The 26078-nt window shown below is 40.8% G+C and overlaps 1 protein-coding gene across 1 annotated transcript in view; it reads right to left on the bottom strand.

The window, feature by feature from the left end:
* The window catches only part of ADGRV1 (adhesion G protein-coupled receptor V1), a 921762-nt gene that overhangs the window by 691760 nt on the left and 203924 nt on the right, over positions 1-26078 (bottom strand). The window contains 6 exon segments of the mRNA XM_030193377.1: positions 118-196; positions 3888-3981; positions 12465-12628; positions 18588-18767; positions 20962-21061; positions 24636-24766. Of these exon segments, the coding sequence (XP_030049237.1) occupies positions 118-196; positions 3888-3981; positions 12465-12628; positions 18588-18767; positions 20962-21061; positions 24636-24766 (748 nt within the window).

Genomic DNA, 26078 nt, shown 5'->3' with positions numbered 1-26078 from the left:
CTACTTAAAATTGAACTTCATGTATAAATGTTTACTTTGATAGTCAAATCTGCAAGAATGATAACATATGCACTATATATTGTTTCTGAGTGAGAAGTTCCATTAGCATTTACTTACTAGGTACTTTGCCATTCAATTACTCCCCTGATTCCATCATTGGCATCAATAATGATCTGAGCAGTTAAGCCCTCAACATCTAAAAGTTAAGAACAAGCAAAAGAATAGATAACAGAACAGAAAACATACAGCTAAGCAAAAATAAGACAACACATTCATTAACAGTATTGAAGTACACTTGCATAGCATTTAAAACATTTCATTAGACATATGGGATTCTTGTTCTTGGTCGCCAAGAGTACATAAACCTAAGAAATATTATGGAATCGTGTGGGACTGGGTGAGTTGTGTGCATGGAGATGTTGGGGAGGCATGTGTGTTTGTGTGCATATTGCTATCAGATTGGCCTATATTTTTATAATGCAGTGGCTGCATTCCCTTCTCTGGGCTTGTGTAAGAATAGGTGAGTTGTGGGTTTTTATAGGGGCTGTGTAGAAAAGTGCAAGGGTAGGGAGTAAGGGATACGAAGGTGGAGGTATGTAAGATTGCATGTGTGTCATGTGTAAATAATATCACGCTTACAAGACTGGCAGAAACAGGTAACAGTGGCACAGTATTTACTTGGTTCAAATCCTATCTGTCAGATAAACAACAATCAGTTCTCTTCAGCACATCAATACCTTAGGCACTGGACTGTGGAGTGCTACAGGGATCCATACTGTCTCCTATTTTATTTAATATCTACCTCAAGCCTCTGGTTGAGCTGCTTCGGTCAATGGACACAAAATTCTACATCTATGCTAATGATGTGCAACTACTCATACCCACTGAGCCAGATCTACCCACAGCTCTGAGTAAACTGACTGCCTGCCTAACTGCAATTGAGGAATGGACAAACAACAGCAAACTTTGCCTGAACCCAAATAAAACAGAGATTCTTTGGGTACCAAGCACAAGTGGACAAATACCCGACTTCAAAATACCTTTTGGGAAGTGTGAACTCCCCCTAAAATCACAGGTCAGGAATCTTGGGATACTGCTAGACTCATCACTCACTCTGATCCCACAAATTCAAACAACCTTGTTTGCTTCACTGGTAGCACCCATAATATATTCATCCTTTTTTATTTAAACACCCAACTATTTTGTTATTTCACTAATATGTTACCCAAGTATCCAGGCTTCTCATCATATATAGCTCTTATACATTTCTCCCTCAGTTACCATATTAAACTCCTCCCAACTCACCACAACTGGCTTTGCAACCTCATTCAAGACCTCCTCTATACTACACAGTTGTGTGCCATGCAACTTAGAGATTTTATTGTAAAGAAATGTGAAAAACAATGTGCAGAAAGCCTGAGACCCCAAATTAACCCTTCATGCTTCCTCATTAAACCTACAATTTCAAAATAAATCCTATGGCACACCCAATGCTCCCTTAATCTTCTCCTCCACATGTCTTCCAAAATGCATAAACATGAGCCCATTAATGCCACAACTTTTTCTGATATACAAAGGGGAAATTCTATAAGAGAGTGCCAAGATTTAGGCACCAGAATATGTATAATTGACCAGAATGCCAACATATATGTGTGTATGTACGTCGATGCCAATATTAGCCACACATTATTCTGTAACATGCCGCCTACATACAAAGACATGTAGTTTGCAGGTAGATGTTCACATGGGCAGAGTTTGGGCAGAGTGTTGTAGGAGCACAGATTTACGATGTAGATAATTTCTTTTTCTTTTTAAATTTTAGAAGTCTTTATTGATATCCAAAAACAATTAACACATAATCAGTACAAACTAGCCAAAGTCAAACAAGTAACATAGTAACATAGTAGATGACGGCAGAAAAAGACCTGCATTGTCCATCCAGTCTGCCCAACAAGATAATCTCATATGTGTATACCTTACCTTGATTTGTACCTGCCTTTTTCAGGGCACAGACCGTACAAGTCTGCCCAGCAGTATTTCCCGCCTCCCATCACCAGCTCTGGCATAGACCGTATAAGTCTGCCCTCTACTATCCTTGCCTCCCAACCACCAACCTCTCTTCCCCCACCTGCTCCGCCACCCTCTCTCGAGTCATATAACTCGAGAGCTCCCCAGGGGTGTACCAAACAAAAACAGAATTTTGGATTAGCTTAAGTACAATAAGTAACAAACAAGAACGCTTCTAAAGATTTATGAAATTATTTCTCCCCCACCTCCAACAGACACTACCCTCCACCCCTCCCGGCTCCTTTTCCCTATAATGACAAAAGGAAAGTCCAAAGACCAGGGTCCTCATCAAGTGATTATAATGTTTAATAAACCACATGCATAAATGTGTGCCCCTCCCATGCCTTTCCCAGACTCCACGTGCAATCCATACATATTGTTGTTAAGTTTAGGTGTGAGCATTTACAGCAGTTTTACGGCTGGTGTAAGTGATCATGCCTTAATTCTAAATGCATGTCTGACATGTTAAAATGGTATTCTATAAATGAAAGCATGAATGTATTCTTTTTGATAGAAGGCATGTTGTAGGCACCTAAATGCATCTCAGCTTTCCTCAATTGGTTCTTTTCCAACAGTAGCTCACTCAAGTACCATAGAGCTTAATCCCTATTCTAAGGAGCTCTGTCTACCCACTGGTGCTTCTCCATCCAAAGATCATGTAAGAATCTATTCCTCTCCTCCACTACCATCGCTACTTAGCCTCAGAAATAAGCAGTGGCGTTCCCCAGGTCTACCTTAATATTGTTTTAAGGGCTTTACTTAATAGTTTGTCTAAGTCTTTTTTTAAAAAAACTATATTAACTGCTTTTACTACATCTTCTGGAAACAAGTTCTAGAATCTAACTAAGTGTTAAGCGAAAAAAATATATATTCTTTTCATATTTGTTTTAAATGCAGCAGGAAGATTTAGTCATGTGTTGGACAGGCACATGCCGTGGACTGGCACATACTTGGGCTTGGTGAGTAAAACTGGAACCAAGGAAGAGGAAGAGCAATCGCATTACCCTCCAAGCAAAATTACAATTATTGGAGCTGGGATAAATAACACCTTAGCAGCCTTCTCCTGTGACAAGTTTGAAAAAAATGTACAGATTCACACCTTTGACAAAGGGGTGGTTGTGTGTGTGTGTGTGGGGGGGGGGGGGGGCATTTGTCTACAGTACAATACACCATTCATCCTTTTACATTACACAAAGCTTATATTCAGCAAAATACCATCATAGTTCAATACGGATAACAAGGTATAAGAAGAATGAATCACCGTGTTCAGGATTTACAATACTAAATAAGAACAGAATTCCCTACATTAGAACATAAAGATCAAAAACAAATTAGTACCTCAATATAAAAAATTTCAAAACAGAAAAATCTTTAATGCTTTTCTAAAATATAAATAATCTCAGCTCTATTAGCCAATGATAATGAATTCCACAAATTTGCAGCTGGATATGGCAATGAAGATTGTAATGCTTTCATGGATGTAATCCCCGCACATGAAAAACTTTGTGAATGATCTGAGTCTCACAGTTCATCCAAGCAAGGCCATTCTCTCAGGAATTTACAATAGGAACAAGTTCATAATCAACATTATTAAACATCTATGGCTTCAACTCCCTTTGCATTTAGGCATTAAAGACAAAGTCAAAGCACCAAAACGTACAGGAAATAAAACTCCATATGCGGAGACCATCTTGACCCTGCAAATCTCTCAAAGAAATTTATATATTTCTATCCCTGAATCCAAAGTTTTAGGCCTACTGGCTATTACAGTGCTAGTTAAGTGCTAATAAGAGGTTTGTTTATGTAAAATAGTGTTATACCTAGCCTTGGAGGGAATGATGTTTGAGGTTTCATGATAAGTTCCACAGAGGTTAAATTAACCAGGAAGAATTCTTGCAGTTCAGGTATATCATCCTGAAAACAAAAAATATAAACAAAATATATTAAAAATACATATTCTTGAGAAAAATCAAACTGATTTTTTTCAGATAACATTAAGTAACTAAGCATCAAATTCTTCCATTCATAATAAATGTGCCACTAAATACTGAATCTGAGAATATAGTAGCAGAAAATGATGCTGAGGCCTATCTAACCTGTCCTATTTACTTCTGCCCTATTTACTCTGACTTTCCCTCCATTTCTTAGCAACCAATGGTCCTTTCGGTTTATCAAACACTTTTATGAACTCGTTTGCTGTTTTTGACATCACCGCATCCATTGTAGAAAAATTATGTCTTACCTGATCATTTTCTTTCCTTTAGTCATCCCAGACCAGTCCAGATTAATAGGTTATGTCCATTCACCAGCAGGAGACAGAGAAAAAATAGTTCCTGTGGATTTGCCCTTAAAGGGTATCATGTAACCTGGAATACTCAGTATTTTGATTAGCCAAGCAGCAGTGCTCCAGATCACATCTTTGGTCTTCATGGTGAATTTGAGACGATCCATTCTCACTCAACCAAAAAAACCCATGCAGAAAATGAAGTATTGAGGTATTTCCCTGATGAAGGAGGTGTGTGCAATTGATCTCGGAGCAAACATCAGAAACTAGAATTACAAAGAGAATGAAACATTGCATAATGGAGAAAAACCAATGAAAGACCAGAAAAAGAGACGGGCAAGTGTTTGGACTGGTCTTGGAGAACTAAAGGATAGAAAATTATCAGATAAGACAAGTTTTCCTTCCTTGTCATCATACCAGACCAATCCAAACTAATGGGATGTAGCAAAGCAGTGCGGGACTACAAAGAGAGACAAACCATCTAAACTCGGACACTAAAGAAGAATAATATGCAGTAGGGCTCAAAGGCAAAACAGCCAAACCATAGGCAAAACAGGCATGACTACTGGTCTAGGTGTCAAGCAGATTGCACCAGCTGAAGAGCTGTATTCAATCCACCATCCCACCAAGTACAATAATAGGAGTAGTAGAAGTTGTGGGAAGACCACCAGAATAGCAAAGTACTCCAACTAGTAGAGGGGTTGAGAAACTGACCCGATGTGGGAAGGCTAGCCGCCCCAACCCCAATAACAATGAAACATGGATAGCAACAAGAAACAGAAGAGACAAGTTAAAAGGCTTCATCCATCCCACCATACTGTCAAACTGTCATTTAAGCGAGCCTAGACGGCAACCCAAAAAGAAAGGTAAGGAAGGTGTTTGAGAGGACTAGAGTTACAAAAGTCCAGACTTCCTATGCCCGAGAATGTATGAAAGTGAGAGTATGTTGAGTTCCATTACATGCCAAGGGAACCATTGACTGAAGGTAGCCTGCTAAAAGGATGCTATGGGTCATCCCAAGCTGCCAGTAGAAAAATAGAGAGCCCAGAGAAAAGTTACACTACTGTGGAGAAATAAAACCAGCTACAGAACCTTGAGTGGAGAAAAAGAGACAAAGCTCAGAGAAACTGTTGGAGCATCAAGGCCTAGACCTAGAAAGCAGCATAAAATATAGACTCCTGTTACCATTACCTCCAGCTGAGAAGGTATACCAGCAGACAACGGAAAATATGAATGAGTTGACTATCATAACCAGCAACTACAGGGTTCCCCAAACTTAGATGGAGGAAGGAAGGAGCAGCAACAAACCTCCCAGTGCAGTGGTGTCAGTGGTTGAGAGGTAGGAGATGCCAATGTAGATACTGGAGAATCCAGCAGCCAGAATACAGAAGAACATTGTAGCCCAAAAAGGAGACCTGCTCCTCAGGCATAATGGAGACAGAGAGTTCAACAATTCGAAGGGAAGAAGTACCTGCCATCAATTCCACAAAACTGTGCTGCTTAGTCAAGGATAGAACCTTGCTCCACAGTGGAAGATAGAGAACATCGTATCAGTCAGAGACAGAGTCCTGGGCCACATATAAAAATGGAAACATGTTCCTCAGAACTCAGTAGCTCACATTTAGTCATAATAGGACCATAGTCCACCGAGTGAACTGAAGCTGTGCTCTACCAGCCAAAAACCATCAGACAAAGCAACCATATATGGACCTGAGCTGAGGATTCAGAGATGGGCCATGACTCTCAATGAAGAGGCATGCTCCCCAATCAAAGAGGAAGTTGTTATCAATAATCAGGGGCAGAGGTGTGCCCTCCTCTGAAGAAGGAGCTGTGCTCCACATTCAGAGAATGAGATGAGGTGCACTAGCAGAGATAAAGAAGCATTCCCCACTGCAGAGAGGAACTGCTGACCACATGTAGAAATGAAGCCATGCTCCAAAAGAAAGATGGAAATGTGGCTCACTTACAAAAATTGAGCTGTGCTCCCTAGATAGAGAAGGTGCAGGATATTACAACCCAAGAAGGCGCTGTGCTCCCCTTTCAAAACTAGGGCTGTGTCGTAGATCCAGATATAGGACTACCGTCCACACAAAGAGATGAAGGAATAATATCTCATGGGAAAAATGGAGCCAATCTCTTCATAGGTATATGAAACTGTGTGCTAATTCTAGATGGAGCAGAGTTCCACCCCTATGGACAGAGTCATGGAACACGCACAGATGGATCTGTGGAGCTGAGTTCTATGTTTAGTAATGGAGCTATCTCTACATGGAGTGGAGGAGTGGCCTAATGGTTAGTGCAGCAGGCTTTAATCCTGGCAACCTAGGTTTGATTCCCACTGCAGCTCCTTGTGACCTTGGACAAGCCACTTAACCCTCCCTTGCCCCAGGTACACAAACTTAGATTGTGAGCCCTCTAGAGACAGAGAAAGTATTTGCATCTAGTAGTGCTATAGAAATGATTAGTAATAGTAGTAGTAGTAGCAGTACATGGACAGATGGAAGTGAGCGCTACCATCAGAGATGCACATAAGACTGCAGCCAATTCCCTAAGATAATGCCATAGCCCTGTTCCAATTTTAGAGAAAGAACAGTGGTATCAGCCCAGAAACCGATTGTCTATTTCCAAACACAGAGACAGAGTCCAAAAATGATGGAGCTGAGCTACATTTGTAGGGATGAAGCTATACCCAAAATGAGCCATATTTCATATGCTTTGATGGGGCTACATTCTACATGCTGAGGAGAAACTGTGCTCCAATACTTAGGTGGAGCTGTGCTCTACATGATGAGAAGGATCTGTGCTCCTCATGTTGAGATGGGCCGTGCACTAAAGCTAAGATGGTGCTCTTCTCTACCTGCTGAGATGAAGCCGTGCTCTACATACTAAGACAGAGCCACACTCAACATGCTGAGACACAGCCATGACCCCCATGTTGATCTGGAGCAATGACCTGCATGCTGAAATGGAGCTGTCCTGCAAATGCCGAAATGGAACTATGCTCCACCTGTCAAAATGAAGCCACACTCTACAGGCCAAGATTGAGCCGTGCTCTACAGATCGAGATGGAGCCATGCTCCACCTGCTGAGATGGAGCCACGCTGTACCTACTGAGATGGATCCATGCTCTACATACTAAGATGGAGCCACACTCAACATGCTGAGATAGAGATGTGACCCCCATGCTGATATGGAGCCGTGACCTCCATGCTGAAATGGAGCTGTGCTGCAAATGCCAAAATTTAACTATGCTCCATGTGTCAAAATGGAGCCGCGCTCTACAGGCTGAGATGGAGCCATGCTCCACCTGCTGAGCTGGAGCCGCGCGCCACCTGCTGAGATGGCATTTCCCTCTACATACTGAGATGGATCTGTGCTCCATATACTAAGAGGGAGCTCTGCTACTGGAAGCATTCCCCATGCTGAGCCAGCATTGTGCTGTACATGCTGATCAGGTACTGACATGGCACTGTGCCCCACATTTTGACACAGGACTGTAGCCTAAACTCAATGATGGTGTAGTGCTCTATATTGAGAGACAGAGTGGTGGAACAAAGACATACTGCACCTACTAAGGAGGAATAATATCCCTCAATCCATTCATGAGCAACAACCAGAGACATGTCAGTGCTCTGCAATTTGAGAAGAAATAGTGGTGTGCTACCACAGAAGGGAAATTCTCTATGGCAAGAGAGAGCACTGAGCAAACCAGCCACATAGGAGAGTCCTACAAAGTGACACACAGCCAGCCTGACCAACATACAAGGAAAGCTGCCCCATGGATCTATATGGCCCGATGCACCTTAGGCAGAAGGAAAAACTGCAGGCTGGAATTGAGGCTAGGCAAGCAACTATGGGCCAAAGCCCACAAACTGGCAAGCATACCATCAATCTATACTGCCAGAAGGTGCAGCTTCAGTAAAAGAAAAACATGAAGAGATGTGAAGAGCCATACTGCAGAAAGCCCAGTAGGCACTCACTACATCCCATATAGAAGGACTGGAATGCCCCATCTGCAAGTAGCATAAGAAAGCCAAGCCCAGCAAAACAAGTTCAGTTTTGTCCATAGGATTTTGGTGGGAATCATCACAAGTTATTGGGGCCAAACTGGAATAACAAATAAACCTCTGAGAGTTGACAGAGCTCAACAATACCAGATGAAAAGCCCCTAAAACACAGATAACATACAGAAGCAAACCTGGTAAAAGCTGACTTCAGAAGAATCACTAAAATGGCCCTAGAAGGGAAGGGAGGGGAAGGGGGAGGGTCTGAGAACCCAAGGATACAACTCCCGGTAGATACAAAAGGTAAGAGGCACCAGCAGCAGTACTTACCATTGTAGAAAAAATAAAATTGCTGCATGGAAAAAAGTTGACACACCCCAGAGAGCATAAGAATAGTTGACAGTCTCCTGAAACTCCTTAACAACTGTTGAAGAGCGAATGATTGGTGGGGGGATGGAGTGACCCAGCACCACTAGGTGTCACCCAGCTCCATGAAAACCTTTTAGACATAAAAAGGCTAACAACATCCTCATTGATGAAACCCCCAGCTTGAACTGGGGCAGGAGATGGCTGAGAAGCACCACAGAGGAGCTGCACTGTCCATCAACCATCCACCTGGAGACAGAAAAATATACTGAACATTCCAGGCTGCATGATACCCTTTAAGACCGAATCACAGGGACTGTTTTTTTCTCTGTCTCCTTCCGCTTGTGGATGGATATAACCCATTAGTCTAGACTGGTCTGGCATGGTATGAGGACAAGGAAGAGATCATTTCATTCATTCGCTAATCTCTTTATGAAGAAATATTTTTTAATGTTATTCCTGGATCTACCCTTTTGAGTTTTGTATCATGACCCATCCTTTCTAATGAAATATGTTTACTTTATACTTTTGAAGATTTTAATATCTAGCATATCCAACCATCTCTCCTCTCTTCTTTGGCATATGCATTTAAGGATATAAGTCTCATTTCATAGAGCTTTTGGAATATGACCAGCTTTGCCTGCGCAATTTCAGTCACACTATATAGAATCCATGGGTTTATGCTGTGGCAAGTATGCGCTAGTGATTACCACAGCTTAGTAAAAGGACCCCTAAGTACACACATAAATAATACAAGCATACTTTTCCCTGTGCAAGTACAGGTGAATTGTCAAAACAAGGCTATGCATTTTAGTGATAAAGGTTGGTTTTCTTCTTTTTCTTGTGTTGTTCTGTCACTATGGGGGCTCATTTTCGAAAGAGAAAAACATCCAAAAAGTGTCATCAAGCACTATTTGGACGAATTTCTTCTCAAAATGTCCAACTCAGTATTTTTGAAACCTATTTTGCAGATGATGATCCATTCAAATCATCTGCAGTGCATCCAAATCACAAGGGGGTGTTTTGGGGGTGGGCTTAGGGCATTCCCAAACATTTGGATGTTTTTACAGCCATAATAGAACAAAATGAAAATGTCTAGGGCTGATAACTTCAACATTTTGCGTCTAGACCTGCTTTTAGAATGAATAAGGCAGAAAAGGTGCCTAAATGACCGGATGACCACTGGAGGGAATCAGAAGACACCCCCCATCCTCCAAAGATGTGATTAAAAATATTGCTTACCAGCCTCTATGACAGCTTCAAATGTTATAGCCAGGTCTATTAGAGCAGCAAGCAGGTCCCTGGAGTAGTGTAATGATCATTGGAGTGCACTATAGAGAGGAGGACCCAGGCCCATATCCATTCTACCTGTTACACTTGTGATGGAAAGTGTGAGCCCTTCCACACTCCCCCAAAACCTACTGTACCAACGTATAGGTGATCCCGTCACCCATAAGGGCTATTGTACAGGTGTACAGTTGGGTACAGTAGGTTTTTGGTGGGCTTTGGAGGGCTCAGCATTCAGTATAAGGGAATAATGCAGCAATGTGTACTTGGGAGCATTTATATGAAGTCCACTGCAGTGCCCCCTAGGATGCCCCATTGTTCTCCTGGGATGTCTGTGTGGTCAGTCTACTAAGAATGCTGGCTCCTCCTACATCCCAATGGCTTGATTTTCTCTGTTTTTTACTTGGACTTTTTTTTTTTTTTTCAAAAATGGCCCAAAAAGATAAACACACAAAAGCGTGAAAACATCTTGCATATTGCCATTTAAGGAAAAAAGAAAGATGTTTTGCTGTTTCAAAATGGCCATATTTCCTATTTGGATTTGGGATGTTTAGTGTAAAATGTGCAAAGTCCGACTTAGACATCATAACAAAAATGTCCCTACATATCACTTCATTTCTATTACTGCTTTATGTGTTAAATTACTTAAAATTTGAATTAACAAAAAAGTAAGGGTATGTGTGCATTTCCAGGTGAAAATTATTCCAGAAAATTTGTTTGTTTACATTTACATCTGCTTTCTGGCATAAAAACGGGTGCTCAAAACACAACACCTACTTTTATAATATATCTATAGGCGTTCCTAGGAGAAGAAAGTGGGCAGAATGGAGGCATGATCACTACTTATCTGCATATCTATTATTTGGATTTACTCACTGTTTCCATATCCAAATTCAAGGCAAGTTATATTCAGGTACATGGGATATTTTTCTGCCCAAATGGGCTCACAATCTAAGTTGTACCTAAGGCAACAGAGGAATCCATAAGGTAGTAGAAGTGACTTGCTCAAGGTCACAAGGAAAATCAGTGGAAGAAGTAGAATTTGAACTTGTTTGCAACCTGCTTCTCTGATCACTAAGGGCGCCTTTTACCAAGTTGTAGTAAAAGGGGGGGCCTTCGGTAGCGTTGGCGCATGTTTTCGACACACGCCAAGGCCCCTTTTTACCGCAGAAGGTAAAATGCTGTTTTTTTAAGGAAATGGCAAGCACTAATCACAGAGATTGATGCGCAGCCATTTCCAGGGGGGAGACCTTACCACCACCTATTTAGGCGACAGTAAGGGCTCCTGTTCTAACCTGGCGGCAACTAGGTAGAAAATGGCACTGCCCAATTAACACCGGGTAAACCCCGGTGCTACAAAAATTCAAAATATTTTTGTAGCGCCAGAAATGGCGCATGCTGGGGGGTGGGAACTACTGCCAGGCTCCTGCAATAGTCAAGAAGTAGTCCCAATTTGGCATGTGACAAAGTGACAGTAGCTCTACCGCCACTTTGTAAAAGGGCCCCTAACCACTCCTCCACTCTAAAATATGCAAATTCATACTGGCACACACATGCACAAATTTACTCCCACTTCAGAGGAGGTCTAACTTTGTACAGGAACTTTCAAAGTTCGAGTAGCCTATTTTATAAAGGCACTTAGGCTTCCATTTATAAAATCAGCCTTCACCTGACTTATGCATACCCTAGAAGAGGTAGATACCTCAACAATATACACATGCACAGGAAGCAAGCATTTTACAGTGAAAGGAAGTTCTTGAATAAGAGTTCAGGCTATAATGCTCAAGTGTAGTAGTAGTGGTGGTAGAGTTATATTAAAGAGTAAAAGAAAATACGTCTGCAAAAAAAATTGTGGTGGATCCATAGAACAACCTCTTAGTGAAGATGGTGGTAGCTTATACAGCAACATTGCAAGAATGAGAAACACGAGAAGAAAGAGAAAGAAAGAAAGAGCATAATGTATAAATAAGCAAACAAAGAAAATAATGCAGAAGAAAAGGAACTTAAGTCATACTGAAAGATCCCGATATTCAGCGCTATTAAACCGGCCTGGAACAGCTCCTGGCCGGTTAAATAGCGCTTAGCCAGCTAACCACTAATATTCGGCACGAGATAGCCAGTTATCTCCTCTGAATATTAGTATTTAGCACCTAGCCGATAACCACCTATGTCAAGCGACTTAGCCAGCTAAACGTGAATATTCAAGCTCTGTCCAGCTAAGTTTAGTGGGCAAATCAGATCACATAAATAGCAGTCCTATTTTTGCCTAGTATTAACTTAACCAGCCAGCGCTGAGCATTCACATAGCTGGTGAAGTCAGAGCTGGACAAAAGAACTCAGATATTCAATGCCGGATGTGCTGCCTGCCGCCAGCTGAATATCGAGGGCAAAGAATATAAATGAACCTACCAGACTTGCATATTTCAGTTAACAGTGCTGTGGCAATAAAGATTTACCTCCAAAATGGCAATGTTGATAGCAGCTGATATTTCACCTTTCTGCAAAAGCAGAGATCCAGATACAGGTACAAAATCAGTGCCTGGCTCTGCCAAATGCCCCTCTGTCTGATCATCAAGCTGGAGCAGTCCAGGAACCGTAGCATATGTGACATTGATAATCCCTAGTATTTTCAATAAGGAAAAGAAATTTGAATCACTCCAGTTCTTCATCTTTTGTGATACATGACATTTTTTACCTCTCCCAAATAAATTAGGCTTTCTTTCTTCTCTAGCCATTCTCATGTATAAATCTACTGGTTTTGAAGAAAATAACTATGCTGTAGTTACACCTTCATTATGTCAAAACAAAACAAATTTTCAGAAGTGAACAAATGTAAAAATCAATTACGTCAATGTGCTAACTTATAGGAGTTCCCATGGGTTAGTGGCCTTGTTCATATGCCAAGCTTGCAAATGAGCTGAGTAGCAAAACCTTATGCAAATATTTGTTATCGAGCTGGCCTGGTAAATACTCAGTTTCTCATCTGGGCTCTCCTATTCCTTTGGAAATGTTCTGTGATTGAACTGTAGACTCGATAAGGGTTTGATATGCCCCTTTAGTGACGTGTTAGCATAACACCCCACCAAGAGTTTGAATGCTCCAAGATATACCCCAGGCACAAACTTGACATCAGGTGGTCATAGCTACAGCTGGACTGGCTCCCACATGGTCTCCAAACACGCAAGGGCTCTTGAGAAGACTGCAGACACCTGGGACTGCCATGGAAATTAGTCTCCAGCTGACAGCAGGAATAAATAAATTTACTTGTTTAAGTTACAGAATCAGTGCTTCAAAATATGACCTAGTCATAATGCTTATGTCAAGTGGCAGAGCTACAGATGGGCTGGATCCCATAGGTTTCCATGGCATATAGGGACTGTGAAGGTTGCAGGCATCTGGGGAGTCATAGTGGTTAGTCCTAGCAGATAACCATGTAGGAACAAGCTTTCTAGACAACATTCCCAACTTTACTACTTGGAATTTAAACTTTGCAAAAACTTTCAGACAGGAAGCTTCATATGGTAAAATATGTGAAAACCTCAGAATACTGGAGTTTCTCTGTATTTTAGCTGACAAAGTACCACTTCTGGAACTTCAGGCACTTTGATATATTAGTCTCAAAAAGGCCAATGTTCTATGTTGTGATTTTCCATAGGCTAGTAGCCATGTTCATGTGCAACTTTGCCACCCATGCAAATTAACTGGGTAGAAAAAAATTGTGTATGAAATTCTGTTATGGAGTCCGCGTGAAAAAATATCATTACATCTCACTGAAGTTCAACTGCATATTTTGAATACATGTTCATTTTCATTACATTCAGAATTAATGATCTGTTTTGAACTGTTGTATCTCATCAATTTTAAAGCTAAATATCTTTTGTATGTACCATATTGGGCCAGATTCTATATAAGGCACATAAAAGATCCGTGCGCTAAACATTTCCAGCTAAGCATAGTCTGTAAGCAGCGCCTAGATTTAGGCATGGTATATAGAATACGTTTAGTTGATATCCCAGTGTCTAAAAATACATGCCTCCATTTACACCAATAAAAATGTGGCGTAAATCCCTGCACGTAGATTTACACGCACTGGGCCATATTCTATAACTATGAGTGTAAATTTTGGAACACCCACAAAACACCCATTTCCTCACCTATAACCACGCCCCTTTTGAAATGCACATTAGAATTTAGTTGTATTTTATTACAGAACACGCTTAGGGGCCCTTTTACTAAGCCGCATAGGCACCTACGTGCGCCCAATGTGTGCCAAGTTGGAGTTACCACCCAGTTACCGCATGGCCCTTGTGGTAATTTCAAGTTTGGCACGCGTCCGCTACACACATCTGAAAAATATTCTTTTATTTTCTGACACATGGCAGCTACACACGTTAAGTGCAATTTGACACGCATACACCATTACCGCCCGGTTACCGCGTGAGACCTTACCGCTAGGTAAGTAAGGTCTCAGACCCAAAATGGATGCACAGCAATTTTCATTTTACCGCACGTCCATTTTCGGGAAAAAAAAGCCATTTTTTGTAGGTGCGCTAAAAAATAATTCTGTGCACACCCAAAACACGCGTCTACACTACCGCAGGCCATTTTTCAGTGCACCTCAGTAAAAGGACCCCTTAGTGACTTGTGCACATAAATTCTCTAAGTACTGCAAATTAGGGCTCATTATTGATTGTTAGGTGCTATCAACGCCGATTAACTTGTTAAGCCAATTAAGTTACGTGCGTTGTAATGGGATGTGCTTAGATTTCAGAGAACATTAGGGGCCCCTTTTACAAAGCAGCGGTAAGCCCAATACGGGTTTACCACTCACTATAAAGGAAGTACTGCAGGGCTACCGCAGCAGCCTGGTGGTAGTTCCCACCTCCAGAGCGCATCTTATCCAGTGCTACAAACGTTTTTATTATTGTAGTGCCGGTGTGTACCCAGCGGTAATTGGGCAGTGCCGCTTGCTGCCCGGTTACCGCTGGGTTAGTGTGGGAGCCCTTACTGCCACCTCAATGGGTGGAGGTAAGGGCTTCCCTCCAAAATGGCCATACGGCAAGTACTTCACTTTTCGCACGGCCATTTCCTTAAAAAAAGAAAGACCTGTCTTTTACCCGCTGCAGTAAAAGGGGGCCTCAGTGTGCATCAAAAACACATGCTGATGCCAGCACAGGCCCTCTTTTGCCGCAGCTTGGTAAAAGGGGTCCCAAGAGCGCTATATAGAATCCGGCAGATTATGCATCAACGTTCACTACTGCAATTGGACAGGAATAATGGTTTAAAATCTTGGGGTCCATATTCAAAGGCACATATCCATTAGTTGGGCTGCTAGCCAGATAAGTGCTGGTAAGCAGAATATTCAGTGGTATGAACCGGATAGTACCGCTGAATATCCCCTCTGACCATCTCAGCACCATCTGGAGAGTGATGGTCTGTGGGCGGAGCATGGGTTATCTAATTAGTGGCTATATTGAGACCGCTAACTGGATAGTAAACTGGATTAAGTTAGGACAGCAAAAAAGTTGTCCCAATTTTATCCAGTTTGCTTTCTAGACAGAGCTCTTGGGTCAGAGCTGGTTGGTTTCAGGGTGCCGGCACTGAATATCCAATTTCATTTTAAAAACACAGCAGTCATTATTTAACTTAATTGTTGGCCACTGCAGTTATTTTTTTTATTATTATTTTAATTTTTTTGCTTTTTCTCAATATTTGTAAAGATAATGGACCGATAGGGGATTATTCAGTTTAAACCTTAGGTTTTCCACAGGGGCAACTATTTTTTTTTAAGTTACCTGGTAAGTGCCTGGTGTACTTTCATGAAGTCTTATATATCTTCTTAGATTCTACTCAGTTTGAAGATGTTCTTAAGGATTAAAAAGGGTAGCTGTATAATTTATTGCTTTGGAAATATTCTGTGATTGAATTGTGGGCTGGATAGGGATTTCAATGATTGGTTTAGGTTCTTATTTTTATTTGGGCTATTACTTTTGTTTACTACAATTTTTATCTCCTTAACATAGGCTCAATAGACTGAACCAAAATATTCAGCACACTTGACCACACAGTGCTGCTGAATTTCCCCTCTGACTCCCTCAGTACTGTGCAGTTAGTACTAGGGGGGTCTGCGGGCAGAGTTAAAGAGGAGATGCTGGACAGGAGAGAGGGGAGATGATGCATAGAAGGAAGAATAGGAGATGGATGAAAGGGAAGAGAGACAAAAAATTCAGGATGGAACAGGGGAGGGAGGGAGAGAGAAGAGTTAATTAAAGACTGGGAAATAAAAGGAAGCAGAATGGGAGGGCAAGGTGAAAGAAAGAGATGTAAAGGTATGGGTCGACAAACTAAAAAGAGGGATACTGAAAACTTGTAAGAATGAATTAAATACGAGTTAACAGAGAGGCTACTGCATCGCTCTTCAAAATGGCCGCCAAGACTTACAAGGGCGGCCTCCGAGACTTCAACAGGGGGGCAGGGGAGCGAGGAGAATCGCTGGGGAGGGGGGCTGGAGGGGGCTCCAGCACACCACCGGACCTCACAAAAAAGGTGCTGGTATGCCGTACCGGCATGTACCAGCACAAAAAAAGCACTGGTTGTTCATGTGTAGGAGTTCCAGGTTTTAGTGCAGATGACGAGATTGGGCGCACTCAGGGTGGTGTGGCCATAGGATTTAGTGCAGATGTAAGTGAAGCTTCTTTGGTATATGGTTTTATATTTCAGGCCTTGGCATCTGGGGAATTGGAGCATGAAGTAGGATCTTGTGTTCTTGCTTGTGTTGTGTTGCGGTAGTAGTATTATTAGGTCAATCATATAAGCCAGGGAGAGGGCAAAGCTTATTCTGTAGGCTAGCTTACAGATCTTGAATGATATGATTTGCTTATGTTTGGAACACCATACCTAGGACCCTGTTTACTAAGCAGCATTATAGGCGAGTTAACATTTGTAATGCGTGTTAACCATGTACGTGAATTAACCATGTACGTGCCTACAATATCCCTATAGGCGCCTACATGGTTAATGCATGCGCTAAGTGTGGGCGAATTAAAAACACTAACGCACCTTAGTAAACAGAGCCCCTAGTTCTATTAGGATGATTCCGAACTATGTATATGCCTTTTCATAAGCGACTGCAAACAATTTTATTTGATTCATTCTAACAACATAATCTTATTTTTTTTTAATATTCTGTTTCTCCCCATTATTGTTTGGGTTTTTTTTCCTTTGTAAATTGCATAGGACTCATATAAACCCTAAGTTAGATTAGATTAGAAAACAAAAAATGGAAAATTAGGTGATACTTTTTTAATGGACTAACATTACATTTTTTGATAGCAGTGATGATGGATGGAAGGGGGAGGTCAAAATCAGTATAAGAATATCACCTTATTTCCCTTTTTAAAAATGTTTTAATTTAGCATTTACAATATGTGTTTTTGAAATTTCTATCTGCCATCTTTATATTTGCACAGTACAGATGAACATGCATTACTGTTTCTATTTCTCGGGTGTTGCACTGCATGCGGAGTCTAGCTTCTTGGCGTTTCAATTTAATTTTTGTTTACATATTCCTATTTTTAGTTTGTGGTTACTTATTCTATACATGGTGAGAATCTATCTATGTTCTGCATATGTGAAAAAGGCCCAGTGTTCTGGTAGCTTTGAATGTCTATATAGGATTGGTCTGTAGTAATCCTGCAGTTCAGTTTTCCCAACAGGTAAATTGATGTTCTAGTGCCCACTGCAATGTTTATGGTGCTGGTTTTGACATATTGTTGTGTGACTCCTGGAAGTTAGTGCTGTTATGGTATGATAGAACTGCTCTATAGACCCAGAGTAATTTTGTAGGATGTAATTACTTCACAATTTGCCTAGTACTAGATTTGGATTTAACTCTCACCTGTCTCAGTAGTAGTTCAAGACAAGTTATATTCAGGTACAGTAGTGATTTTCCTGTCCCTGAAGGCCTTACAATATCTGCTTGTACCTTAGGCAATGGAGAATTAAGTAACTTGCCCAAGATCCCTAGGAACGGTGGTAAGATTTGAACCTTGACTTCCCTGGCTTTCAGTCAGCTGCTCTAACCATTAGGTATAGCTAATACAGATAATGCATATTCTAAACATGTTTCATAGCTCAAAAATAAACTAAAGGTCAGCAGATCTGAAACCTTGTGGCCATTTGGCACCCTACAAAACAAAAAAAAAAACCAAAACCTTATCAGTAAATCATTTAATGGTTGCTAGTAAAAAAAGGATTTCTGTTATATTGCTGCTGAACACCACTGTTCTTTTTAATATGTTATTTTCGTGCATTACTTTGATTATATTGGCACATAATTCCCTGGAGTGTATTCAGTGTCCATATTACCATCAGTAACAGAGGTACAGGGGAGGCAGCTGATTCAGTTCCACAAGAGCCACACAGTGAATGGGGTCCTTCCTTGCTGTATTCAAAAGTGCCCCCTCTGTCCCTTTACTGCTGACATAGGTATTGCACCCCATCTCCCCCAGCCCTGCCTTACTTTAGCTTTCCAAACAGCTGAACCACCCATTGCCTATGAATGTCAATTTTGTACAAACCTAAGGAACCAAACTCTCTGTTGATAAAGAGTTGAACGTTTTTGTTTCCCTCTTGAACGAAAACAATTCTGGAGGAAGGTGCAAAGCTCAAAACTCCATGTGGTTCATCACTGGCCTCCACAGTCAGAACAGCTTCAAAACCTTGACTGTCAAGCACAGCCACTCCTGTCAAAGAAATTCCTATAAAATAGGTGAAGAGTAAGACGATCTGTTAAATTATATTTTAAAAATGTATTATGAGTAATACAAGCTTGAAATTTCCAGTTTTACAGGCTCTAGATTTATTCCCACTTCAAGAAGGTTCCAAGTATGCTCACTTCTGAACCGATGAAGAATTGCATCTCCTAGGGACAAAACAATAGGGCCACAAACATAATATTTATTACATTTTTGTAACATTAATAGAAAAAGACAAATGGGTTAGCTTACAAAGGTATAGAATGAGGCCAAATACTAAATGCTGAATTAAATATGAGCATGCCCTTAACACAAATTATTAACCACACAATTCTGGATGGGCTATAATTTCCTGGTTGTTTTGCTGGTTGTTGCTGTTACCTATATTGTCAAGAACCACTGACAAATACACTCAAGAACAACTTCAGGAGCAATTACAGGCATCTATTATGAATTCCAAATATTTTGTGGGGGGCAGGGGGTGGGTCAGTACCAATATCTTATTGCAACGAAATATTGTAGGAGGCCCGTCTATGTAGCATTTAAAGAAATAGGTCTGTGTCAAACAACATGTAGGTCAATTTTCAAAAGCACTTATAAATTTTCCATGGTGGCACTGATATAAGTGCCTTTAAAAAAAAATCAGTAGACGGGAATTATATAACAGGGTGCCTACTAAAAGCACCATTTAAGCTTATTTCATAAAGAAAATTAGATACTTAGGGGCCCTTTTACTAAGCTGCAGCAAAAAGTGCGTCTTTTTGGCGTGCGCTGGGCCAGTTTTTGCTGCTTCCTGAAAAAAGGGCCTTTTTTAAGGGGCTAGAAAATGGACGTGCAGCAAAATAAAAACCAGCGCACACATCCATTTTCGGCCTGAGACCTTACTGCCACTCACTGACTCAGTGGTAAGGTCTCACACACTACCCGAGCGGTAGGCATGTAGCGCATGCCTACTGCTGTTTACCACTGGGTAAGCACCGCGTGGTAGAAAATAGAAAATATTTTCTACTGTGTTTTTTTGAAGCATGCCAAATTCAGAATTACTGCCCGAGGCATGTGGTAGCTGGCCAGTAATGCTGATTTGGCACATATTAAACGCTCGTAGGGTCTTATGTACCTTTGTAAAAGGGCCCCTTACTTTCCCTTATAACATACTAGCATAGGAGTCAAGTGATGACCTGGAAGTGAGCGTACTTATGCCAGCGTACCTCCCTAGTTAACCACCCAAGTTTAGGGGCCTTTTTACCAAACTGAAGACCAAAGGTGACCTTCGCACTTCCTTACGCGGGTCATTCCTGCATGCTAAGGCCACTTTTACCACAGGGTAAACTGGGTGATTTATCTATTTTCTGTATTAATGGCTCACACGCTAACCATGTGATAATTGGTTAGTGCGCGGCAATGTAGCTGCACTAACTGATTAGAGCAGAACATGCTCACTCTCTGCCCCCAGACTCGTTCCCAATGCTAAAAAATAAATTTTATTTTTTACCATATGGGTAGCAAGTGCTGATCCCAAAATTATTGTGGGACGTCTGAGCACGCCCCGCAATAAGGCATCTTTAGCTGTGGTAGGTATGTAAGAATACAGCGCAAACACAACAGACTACTTCAACAAGAAGCCACCATCTGCAATGACAGCTCCTGACCTCCCGTAAAAATTTCCCAGTAAAATGTAGGGGCTGCATTCTGTGCATCGCTCGGAAATGACTGTGCATTTCTAGGAATGCATATTTAAATAATAATCAGTTCATTTTAATTTATTTGCATATGATTCTCGCTGTCTGCTACTGTAAACAGTAAAAAGCAAGCAGAGCCCCTTTATGCATTTCTCACCAAATACCATCTCACTAAACTGGCTGTAGTCAGTCAAAATCGCACATTACTGGCACGGAAAGTTTTGTGCATCGGGGCCTCAGTGATAAAAGCAAATTGATAATTATTAATGAGAACCATCAGGTTTGCTTGTTCTGTGACCTATAGTTAATAACTGCTCAGTTTACCAGTTAAATATGAATTGTCTACGTATTGAATTATTGCAAAGTAAAATGCATGGGAACTCACCCTGATTCTTTCAGGAAATAATATTGATGGACTTTTACATCTCTCTTTCTGATCATGTTAACACCTACAAGAATCAAGCTCAATATTGTTGTTATAGCGTACTGTAATATGGTTCTGTATGGTATTGCATTACCTTGTGTTTGGACATTGTATAGGACTAGTCGGTACTCCTCTCTTTCCTCAGGAATCTGGTCATCCAAAAGGTGCACAGAAAATGATGAATTCAAGGAACCCTGTTTGTTTTCAATTGATAAAAGCAAATTAGAGGCCGATGCATTTAACATAACCCTTAATTTACAGCATTATACACAAAACATATACTTAATCAGAACCTTTATTTTAATTTAATCTAAAAACATCTTAAATTTCAGCATCATAATATATTTTGGGAAAAAAGTCAGAAGAATATGTGCTGGACAAGACAGTTACTACTTTGGATACTCAGAATTTGCAGAAATTGAGGTTGAAAATTCTCTGGGGGAAATATGTGGATGTTTTAGTTTGTTGGAGAGAGAGCAGGTGTGTGACGATAAGAAGGATGACAAGGATGAACCGCAGAAGAAGAGGAGAAAGGTTCTGCAGAACATACTTAATTGGTACTGGGTTTCCATATTTATGCCACTGTGTTGGGGAGTAGGTCTAAGCCAACTCTTTATCCTTGCATGCTAAGTTACTCTGACCTTGTTTTGCAAGCTTATCGGACCTTCGGTGGTTGAGCCTGGTTGAATCACGATGAGTTCTTTTGGAAGGGGCTTGCTATAAGTCTGATGCGGGGGGGAGGGGGTTGGAATGTGGATGTTTGGCTCACTGCAATGACTCCCTCTCCTGTGTTGCACTTTCATCTGAGAGCCCCTTTCAGTGCTGTCTCTGGGGGAGTGGTATCCACTAGTTTAACAATTCCCTCCAAGGATGCCAGAGTGCAGTTGGTTTTTCGAAGGTGTGGAGCCAGCGGGATCTTTTTTGGGGCAGAGGGGAGAGGGAGTTCAGGCCAGGTGTGTTTTGAATTCAGTGCTGATAGGTGCAACCAGCAGGTGTGCTGGTTTTGCCACTGCTGCACTCAATGTTAGGGACTTCACCCAGCCTTTCATTGTGTTGACATTGGAGGAGGGCCAGAGTATTTACAGTTGGGGGGCCTTTTCGGGAGTCCCTGCAGTTTTTGGACAAGGCATCTTCCCTCATTAAGTTGCCAACCTTGGAGCAGTAACTGCAGCATTACCTGAACTGGTTGGATGCTCATCTGCTTTGGGATGGATTTTCTATGGGGTTTGTTATTCTGGTTCCTCTTCACAGATTAGATCCCTAACGTACCCTCGGTTTCTTTCCATAAGTGCGAGACTGAATATTAGCACCTAACCAGATAAATCGCGCTATATAGTTAGTTATGCACTAAGATGTTGAATGACAATATTCAGCAGCGCAGATAACCAGTTATCTGCTACTGAATATTAGGGGTCAGGCCCCGATATATTATTTAACCAGTCAATAGCCGTGTCTGGCCAGTTAAACAACTTTTAATATGGGGGGGGGGGGGGAGGAGGACTGTGCTCAACTCTAGGTATCTATGTGAGTTACAGTGCCTTATAAAGACTATTACACTCCTGTACATTTTTCACATTCTGCTACCATAAAAATACAGTTCAAGATGCATTAAAATAGGAATTTATTTCACTGATCTACACAACATACAATGCAGTTTCAATGTTTAAAAGAACAATTACAGAAATATAAAAAAAAATAATAATAATTAAGAATAAGGAACCAAAAAAGTCTTCGCTGCATAAACCTCCACAACTTTTGTCACAACAAAACCAAATTAGCTCCATTTCCAAAAACTGCGTTAAGAAGGCCCCAACCTGTGTCCAATCACAGTACTTGAGCTGATTAAAATACTCCTGGATCAACTTGTTTGTAATGTTTATATAAACTACTTTTCAGAATACTCAAAGCAAGAGCGGAGTAGCCTAATGGTTAAAGTAGGGGGCTAAGATGCAGGGAAGCCAGGGCTCAAACCCCACTACTGCTCTTGTGTTCTTGAGTAAGTCATGTAACTTTCCATTGCCACAGGCAGAAGACTCAGGGTGTAAACCCTCTTGGGACAGGAAAATACCTACTGTACCTGAATGTAAAACTTGCCATGTTGTACTCTATCTATAAGTGAAAGAGTAGAATATAAGTACAGGTTTTTAATTCAAAATGTAAAAAAACAGAATTCATTTCCTTTCACCGCCCCATATTAAATTGAAGTATAGATCTAAACATGCAAAACAAAGATTTGCCAAAAGAATTCTGTAATAGGTATGCAAAAACAGAGATTGGGAGAAAGCTAGTAGAATATTTTAGTGTGTTTGAAAGTGGAAACAGTTTGGCACTACTAAGACACTAGCTTGATCAGGCCGTCACTCCAAAGTCAGTAGCTGTAGGTTCAGCACACTGCTCACAAAGGTCACCATGAGGCCTACGATTACTTAAAAAGAACTCCAGAGGTCTCTAGCTGAGACTGAGAAAAATGTTGAAGGTTCAACAGTTTCAAGATTACTCCCCAAACAGGGCCTGTTTAAGGGTGGCAAGAAGTATGAGCTGCTGCTGAAAAGCCACAGGACATGGAGTACACACATGTAGGAGTAGGTTTTGCAGTATGAAGAAACTGAAGTGGAACTTTTTAGCATCAATTGGCATAGAACAACACATCACATCACTACGCTAACAACATTCCTACAGTAAACATGATGGTGGCAGCATTATGTTGTAGGGATGCTTAATAGCAGTGAGGACTGAGGGAAAGATTAATGGTGAAAAGTACAGACAGATCCTGAAGAAAGCCTGTTATGGTCTGCCTGAAACTCAACTGGGGAGAAGAGTCACCTTTCAGCAGGACAATACTCCTAAGCACAAATCAACAATAAGTGTCTCAGTGAGAAGAAAGTGAATACACTCACGTGGCCCAGTGAGAGCTCATATCTAAATGTGATGTTAAGTCTGTGGCAAGACTTTTCAGTCCACTGACTATCCCCAGCCAACTTTAAGCTTAAGCTATTCTTCTAAGAAGAATGGGCACAAACTGCACCATCCCACTGTGTAAAGTTGGTAGACGCTTAAGGGTAATGCCGTCATATTTAAAGCCGGACCATGTCCGGGCATAGGCATTGATTATCCAGGTTTGTGCAGCTGGCTATCTCATATCCAGCTAAGTGTGACAATTAGCACTTAACCACCTAAGTGAAACCAGAGAAAGATAGGCCGATATTTTATGCTGTCCATTTGTTCAGTTAACTTAGAACCCCTTTTACCAAGCTGCGACCCCTTAGAGCATACTCAATATCCAGCACTCGATCACACTTGTCTTAATCAATTGTTTCAAGTACTTAGTGAATTCCCGTTTCACCATGGGGCTTCTTCAGGGGAATTGGTATGTTTGTGCTGCATTAGGCATTTTGTTGCTCGAGCTGCTGGATATTGAGTATGTTCTATCAATATTTTAGAAAAAATAAACAGAAAAAATATTTAATTGAATAAAGTTTCATTAGGTAGAGTATGGACGTTTTTTGACCGATGGTTATGTGAAAGTCTGTTGAGACCACAATTCTCCATTACAGATAAAAGTCCGCAGACAATTTATGAGGTCTTTTCCTCCTTTTTTAGAAATTTTAATATATCATTTTGTTAAGCACATTTTTCATTCAATAGATTTCTTGTAATTACCATAGCAAGCTAAACATTAGTATACATCTGATAAATAATATCAGGATTTTGCACCAAAACTCTCAGGATGCGATAGCAATAAGAGTAATCTGCCTAGCTTTCAAATACCTCAGGAAAGAAGAGAATCCCGGTACTGTTTGCAAAGTTTTGTTCTAGACGTTGTCCAGTTATTCTCCAGTTCACAGTAACGTTTCCAAGCCCAGGAGCAGTTCTTATAACATGAAACAGCAAAATGTCACCTACAAGAAGGTTTTATTAAATGGAAGTTTAGCATAAAGCAACTGAACCATTTTCCATCTGCACTAGACAGTAGAGAAAGCCACACAAGTGGCAATAAACAACACACACTCAGCATTAAGAAACAGGATTACAACAGACTTTACAAAACATGACACTTAAAGACACATGGAACTGAACTGTTTTAATTCTTAAACAAGTGATGCCTGTTTGTTTTTCAAATCCTATACTTCACAAAACCCTAACCATTACAGGTTTTTGATTTAATAAATTCAACAGATGGGAGCTCAAAACGCATGCTTAAAACTTCAGACAGGAAAACAGCCAGGAAAATGAAATTCATATCTATAGAGCATGCACAAATTACAGAACATTTATGTTCTGTAGATCAGCTTGCAGAATATGTGGAGGAGAAGCCTAATGGTTAGTGCACTGGGCTTTGATTTTGGTTACTTGGGTTCAATTCCCACTGCAGCTGTATGTGACATTGGGCAAATCACTTAATCCTCCATTGCCCCAGGTACAAAATCTTAGATGGGAGTGCTCAAGAAAGTACCTGTATATAATGTGTACAGCATTGCATACATTAAGTAGTGCTATGGAAATGATTAGTAGTAGATATGAAATGCTTTTATCAGTCATAAAACAGAGAAATCTCCAAATCACAGCTCATACAAAATAGATAGCTACTATAACCATTTATTTACTGTAAATCCACGCAAGGTAATGCTTGCAATTACTTGCAAGTCCCATTTATTTAAGATTAACTTACAGAATACCATCAGTGTTACTCATTTAGGACAAAAATACAGAAAGTTCAGAAATCATTAATGATCACATACATATAAGGATCCAATATCATACAACAGGTTTCAATTGTATAAATCATTTATGTTTCTTTTACACATCTTGACATACAGTCCTTTCAACATGCTGTAAATCGCAAACCAAAATCTGCAAAAACTCTGCTTCAAATCAAAAGTTACCAAAATCTGTTATTAGAGTTGTATTATTTCTGTAATTAAATGTCAGGAATGACATTGTTCTGTTCCATGTATGTTAAATATATATGTGGATATACAAAGAGCCAGATTTACCTCCATGGTGTTCCTAGCCAGGGGAGGGAAGAACTCAGAAGGAGCAGCATTGGGACAAGAAGGAAGTCCTTCCATGGATGCTATCTCCTTAACCAGGTGGCCTCTCACCTCAGACCCATCCTTTTTTAAGCCTCACGACACTCAGCAGACACAAGGCATCCTTACTCTATCTGAAGGGAAATCCGGCCCTGTATACACATATCTATTTGTGTTTTTC

This window comes from Microcaecilia unicolor, chromosome 2 (assembly GCF_901765095.1).
Source record: "Microcaecilia unicolor chromosome 2, aMicUni1.1, whole genome shotgun sequence".
NCBI classification, from domain to species: domain Eukaryota; kingdom Metazoa; phylum Chordata; class Amphibia; order Gymnophiona; family Siphonopidae; genus Microcaecilia; species Microcaecilia unicolor.
This window is presented reverse-complemented; position numbering and strand designations above follow the sequence as displayed.